The sequence below is a fragment of the Nomascus leucogenys genome, chromosome 8 (genome assembly GCF_006542625.1).
Source record: "Nomascus leucogenys isolate Asia chromosome 8, Asia_NLE_v1, whole genome shotgun sequence".
Taxonomy (NCBI): domain Eukaryota; kingdom Metazoa; phylum Chordata; class Mammalia; order Primates; family Hylobatidae; genus Nomascus; species Nomascus leucogenys.
The window spans coordinates 2,600,038-2,606,037 of NC_044388.1; the positions used below are offsets into that span (position 1 = coordinate 2,600,038).

At 62.2% G+C, this 6,000-nt stretch overlaps 1 protein-coding gene across 5 annotated transcripts in view; it reads right to left on the reverse strand.

Annotated features, from left to right (window-relative positions):
• Positions 1-4,860, reverse strand: part of KCNH3 (potassium voltage-gated channel subfamily H member 3) — a 19,204-nt gene extending 14,344 nt beyond the window's left edge. For 2 of the 5 annotated variants that reach the window (XM_030816627.1, XM_030816626.1), the window contains exons 1-5: positions 4,403-4,860; positions 2,772-3,001; positions 2,139-2,273; positions 1,080-1,213; positions 400-643 (exon numbers count right to left, since the gene is read on the reverse strand). In XM_030816627.1, the coding sequence (XP_030672487.1) occupies positions 400-643; positions 1,080-1,213; positions 2,139-2,273; positions 2,772-2,901 (643 nt within the window). In that variant the 5' untranslated portion in view covers positions 2,902-3,001; positions 4,403-4,860. Of the gene's footprint in view, positions 1-399; positions 644-1,079; positions 1,214-2,138; positions 2,274-2,771; positions 3,006-4,402 lie in introns of all 5 variants that reach the window. The other 3 variants (XM_030816625.1, XM_030816624.1, XM_030816628.1) reach the window with 2 other exon arrangements.
• Positions 4,861-6,000: the final 1,140 nt, after the last annotated feature.

The window sequence follows — 6,000 nt, forward strand, 5'->3', positions numbered from 1 at the left end:
CTGCGGGGAACCCAGGTGGGAGTCAGCACTGGGGCTGGGGGGCAGCCACTCCTGCCTGGACACCTGCTCACCTTCTCAGCAGTTGACACCGTCCCCGGCCCTTTCCATACATCATCTGACTTAGTTCTCACAGTAACTGTAACAGGTAGACATCATTTTGCCTATTTCACAAAGGGGGAATCTATTTTATGGAGGCTCAGAGAGGCTTTGACCAGCTCAGGGTCATATAACTTCTAAGTGGCAGATGTTTGGAACCTAGGTCTGATTTCAAAGCTCACAGGTTACAAATGAGAGAGAGCGAGGGGGGCACTGTAGGGCCCTGGAAGCCACGTGGACTATCCCCAGCAAAGCCCCAGGGCGCCAGCAAAGGGTGGGGTGGGAGGGGCAGAGTGCACGCACCGAGGATGAAGAGGACCTCCACGGCCAGGTCACAGACGCTGGGCGGGCCGCGGGCAGCACTGGGCTCCCGTGCTGTGCTCACACACACGCTGTAGGGCACGGTGACAGCCACATAGAGCGTGGCGAGCAGGATGAAGCCATCCCAGGTGGCTCTCAGTGCCCCACAGTGCAACAGGATGAAGGGCGACTTCCGGATGGCAGCTACTTTGTACTCAGGCAAGTTTGGTTTCTCCCCAAACACCCCCTGAGTGAGGCAGGGCAGGTCCAGGCAGAGAGGAAAGAATATTGGCACAGGCTGAGTTTGGATAGAGTCTGGGACCCGCATCCACCTCCTTTCTATCCCTGCATTATCAAAGCAACATCTGCTTCGAGATGGCATTAGCATCTCCATTTCATAGATCAGAAAACTGAAGATCAGGAAAGTTAAGTGACTTAGCTGCGGCCACACAGCTGCTTGGGGGAGGAGCCAGGATTGAACCAAGGCCCATCTGCCTCCCAGGCCAGGACTTTCTTCTGATGGATCAGGCATGTGATCTTCCCTCCTTCAGTCCCGACACCCAAAGTGCTGGCAAGGCCTGGGTTGGCCCCTCGGCCATTCTTTCTGTGGTAGATCAGGTTCCCCTTCCCCATCTCCTGTGTCTGCCCCTCCGCTCTCCCACACATCCCAGGGCTGAGCCTACCTTATTGAGCTTGTGCTTGCCCTTGGGCTGCTTCTGCAGGTGCCCGGACAGGTGGTAGAGCACGGCCCGGCTCCGCCGCCGGTTGGCATTGAAGCCTTTGGATCGTGCCCGGCCATATCGGCGCCGGCCACCACCTGCAAAAGAAGAGGGGCCCATGAAGATGATGGGTGTGTGCCCACACACCCTAGCTCCGGGTCAGGTGTAGGACACAGTTGCTGGCCCATGGGCTGGTCTGGTTCATTGACCACTTAGACTGTTTAGAGTTGGGGGCTCAGGTATTCCTCACTTCCTGGGTTCACTTGCCCAGCCCAGCAATGGGCAGTCCTAGGACACCACCTCTGGGGTCTGCTTCCGGGAAGAGGAGGTTTGGACCAGAGGATCTCTACGGGGAAAGGCCTGGGACAGGAAGCGAGGAGGTACCTCACAGGGCCAGGGTGGAGAACTAGCAGGAGGCCGTCAGCAGAGGTGTGGGAACTTACAGCAGGAGCCCAGGAGCTAGTGCAGGGACCAGAGGGTGACAATGAAGGCTGACATCATGGAGAGGCAGACCCAGCACTGGGAGTACGCGAGTGGGAATGGAGAGTACCCCCAGCATCCCCGAATGGCAAAGAGGCCTTGACAGCTTTGTAACCTGCCCAAAGGCCTGCCCCAGCCTTGGAGGACACAAGAGGGGAAAGACTCGAAGCACTTAAAAGCAGGCTTTGCCCAGAGCTCCACCCCCAGTCAGGTTTGCTGAGAGGAGCCTGGTGGGTCTGTGCTCAACCTTCTTAACTGGTCAGAAAGTAGCTGCTTCACAGGTACAGTGGGGTTTGTTTGCTTTCAGTTTCTTAATAAAGTTGACTTAAAAACTCCAACTTTGTCTCAATCTGTCTATTTGGAAAAAATATTCCCATACCGAGGAATGTGGAGATGAGAGCAGCACAGGCCTCTCAGGCAGCCCGAGTGGGAGTGAAATGAATGCAGGGGGCATGGGGGACCCCCATACTCAGACTGGGTGCCAAGGCCCCGCCCAGGCCTGCAGCACCCAACACCCCAACCACAGCACCTACATGCACCTACCTGTCTCCTTCCATCTGTCGGGGCCCCCTCGGTTCTTGGTTTCGCTGATGTCCTTGTGAGAGACTAGGAAGAGAGCCACCTCCCCTTTCTCATTCTTTATGGGTATCACATCCAGGAGACACCAGAACGGGAGCCCTGGGCACAAAAACAAACTCAGCCCACCTCCCATTCTCGGCACTGCCTGAGGTGACAGAGGCCCTGGCTCCACTGACATCCCGGGCAGGACATAGGCAGCATCTAGCGGTTTCCTGGGGGAAGGGCTGGCAGTCCAGTTTCACTGAGGGCAGGGCTTGATGGAATTGGGGGAAGGAGGCAAGGGAGAGCAAACATGACAGTCAGACCTGTCGTGTGGTAGATCTGCCCTGCCGAAATGCGGATGTTTTTCTGTTGGATGCGGGAAACCCAAGGTTGGAACTGAATGCAGGCTGAGGCTAGGGTGAGGCAGGTAGAGATGGGGAGCCAGGGGCAAGAGGTGGGATGGAGCAAGAGGGGTTGGATGGGGGGATGGGAAGATGGGATGAGATGGGGAGATGGAGAAGATGGCAACAGAAAGGAGGAGGGACAGTGGATGGGGCTGGTGCCAGGCTGGGTGAGACTGCAAAGGTGAGGCAGGCTGGCCAGGTGGCCCCTCACCACTCTTCCGGTACAGGATCAGCTCAGCCTTGAACTCCTTGTGCTCGTCCAGGGCCTTGCGGATCTGTTGGCGGACGAGCTCACTGGTGTCTGGCCCATAAAGGAAGGAGCAGGCACAGCCCCGCTGCATGACCTCAGCCCGGGAGAAGCCCGTGAGGTCACAGAAGCCATCAGAGCAGTAGACCACGGGGAAGAGCCCCGCCACCTGGGCGTTGCCCAGCACGAAGTTACTGTCTGCAAGAGAGCACCTCTCAGAGGAGGCGTGGGGTGAAGGGGCAGGAGGCCTACCACCCCTCCTTTCCCAAATGCCCGCAACCAAAGAGTGGGTTTTCCAAACCCCAAGAATCCTGTGTGTGTTACAGCAGGGCTGTTTATGAATGGCAATCAGTGTGTGTCACCTGTTTGTCAGTGCTCTGCAGCAGGTGTGAGTACATTCAAGGATCAGCACGTGTGAAGTGAGGTCGGTGAATGAAGCGCTGTGCGGGCACTGTGCCCTCTGGAGGGTGTCCTGAGCAATGTGGGGTAAGGGCTGGGATTGGGGAATCCCTAATGAGGACTGCACTGCCAGCTCTGGGCCAGCCTCAGCCCCACCTCTACTTCTGCCAGGCTCACCCACTAGCCAGGTACCCAGGTTGGCTGTCTGGCTTCTCCCACTGGGACACACCTAGACTGGGAGGCAACCCCAGACCACCATACATCCTGCTATCTGTGTTTTAGCCCTAGCTGCCTGACCTGGCTCAGGAATTGGTGAATGTGATCAAGAATGGGGGTGTAAGAATGGTGACTGAGCACGGGAGCCAGGAGCCAGGAATGTATTGGGGAGTGGGGGGCACTGAATCAGCAGGCTGCAGGAGCCAGGCACACTGGCAAAGCAGATGGAGGAGCCCAGAGCGGGGAGAGCGCAGTGCTGGGCTCCCACCCCCTATCAGGAACCGGAGACCAAGGAGGACCTAGGCAGAGAGCTGGGAAGCCCCACGGGGGATGTGAGGGAGAGGAGGAGGGAGGGGCTTTCATTACTTCCCCTGTGCTCAGAGCCCCCAGAACCGGGGATCCAGAGCTCGGGGCGCCTTCTCCAAACTTCCCCAGTCCTGATGGGAGTCCCCAAACAATCTTCTTGGGGCTAGATGGCCTCCCCAAGTCTAGGGGGTTCAGGCTATGAGACACGGGGCTTGGACACACCGTGCTCTCCCGAGTCCCGCCTACTCTATCTCCGTTTGCAAATCTCTTTTCTAAATCTGTTTTTGAGCCCTCTCAGCTGTCCCTGAGCACTGTTCACCCGCCTCGCCTTACCCCACCAGTCCGAGGGTAGTTGCTGCGACAGCGCCAGACGCAGGGGTGGAATGGGTCAGACTGACTAGGTTCGGGTTCGAGACCCGGCTAACAGAGAGCATCCCAGGACCCACACCCAGGGACTTCTGGCCCTGTTGCCTCGCCTGAAGCAGTGTTGACCCCAAACCTTCGGGGAAACAGCGCCTAGCAGGAGACGATAGCCCCAGCCTCAAGAGGGGCGCGTAGGGAGGAGAGGGTGAGAACAGGCGGGCGCCAAGCTGGGCTGCTGGGGGTTCGGGGAAGGCGGGAGCCCTGGCGAGGGTCCGGCGGCCCGGGTGCAAGTGGGCGAGGGTCGGACTCACGCGTGCCGTCGAAGCGCGTAGCGATGGTGTCCAGGAAGGTGTTCTGCGGCGCCAGGAGGCCCCGCATGGCCGGCATCTTAGGCGCCCGCGGCTGCCCGCCCCATCCCTCCGGGGTGCGGGGACTCCGCGCCGGGGGAGGGCGCCCAGCTCGGCCGCCCCCCGCCGGGCCCCGCGCTCCCTAGCGCAGCCGTCGGGGGGCAATGCCCAGACCGGGATCCGGGGTCGCGCCGGACGCGGGCGCGCGAGGGGGCGTCCGCGCCGTCGGGGCCCGGAGCATGGCGCGCGGCCCCTCGCGCCCTCGCCGCCCACGAATCCCGGGCTCCAGGCCCCGCGGCCGCCGCGCTCTCAGCACCTCCCGCCGCGGCAGCGGCTCGCGTGTCGGCTGCGGGTGGGCTTCCGCTCGGCTCCGCTCGGCGCCGGCTCTCGGCAGCTCCCTCCGTCTGTCGGGGAGAAGCTGCAGCCTCCCTCCCTCCCTCCCGCGCCCGCCGCCTGCACCGGGGTAACCATGGAGACGGGGCACACCCAGCCAGCGCCGCCTCCTTAAAGGGACAGGCCTCCCGCCGAGGGCTCCCCTCCCTTCGGGACCTCGGCGGGGGCGGGGAGGTGGCGGCCGCCCTGATCCCACCCCGCGGGTCTCCCCGCCCGTCCCTCGGAGAACCACTGGCGAGCGGCCGGCCCCCTCCGGCTCACTCGGCCTCAGCCGCAGAGGGGAGGCGTCTTTCTCTGCAGCCCGGGGACTCTCCGAGAGCCTCCTAGCAGCCTCTCCTCCCCCGGCGGAATGGGAGGGGGGCTCCGGGCGTGGGGGGCAGGGGACGCATGCTATGGAAGATGCTGTCCCCGAGGAAAATGCAGTGGGGACAGGGGACAGGGCGACAGGCGCAGGTGAAGGCCCTGCGGCCAGCGGAGGCCGGCGCTCTAGAGGGGCTCCAGCCGCACCCGGGAAATCTAAAAGCAGATGGGGCGGGGGTTCTGCGCGCACAGCTGCCCGGCCCTCGAAACTTTCTCATCCTCAACTTGACCCTCTGGAAAATGGATCCAGCTGCTCCTATGAGGTGTCCCCGCAAGCAGGAGCTGCTGGGAAACCAGAGGGTGGGTAGCCCTAAGAGTAAGGGTCAGACGTCCTCCGTGTGACCCCGTGGGTGGAAAGGGTGTGTGGTGGGGAGGGGAGCGCCAGACCCTTTTTCCTGCCCCTCCATTTCCCTCTGGCATTTGTCACCTCTTGCCTCTCCTAAGCGCGCAAGAGGGTCAGGTGGTAAATACAGGGGACCGGCAGGGGTCAGACACTGCGAAAAAACTTCCGAACCTTGTGCGTGCGGGTCCTGGCACCAGGGGAGCGAGGAAGGCCGAGCCCCGCGCCTCACGCAGCTCAGTCCTGGAGAGCTCCGCGCGGCGCCGCGCGGGGAGTTGCCCGGGGGCGGCTGCAGGGGGCCCCCTCCCGGCGGGGCGGAACCGGGCCCGGGGCGGCCGTCTCTTCTTGGCCTCCCGCGCTGCGACGGTCCCCCGGACTTGCCTGCCAGCGCCGCTCCTCCTCCCTCCCACGATTTGCCAGCGAGCGCGGCTGCCGCCCGCGCCCAGAGGAGCCGCCAGGGCCAAAACAG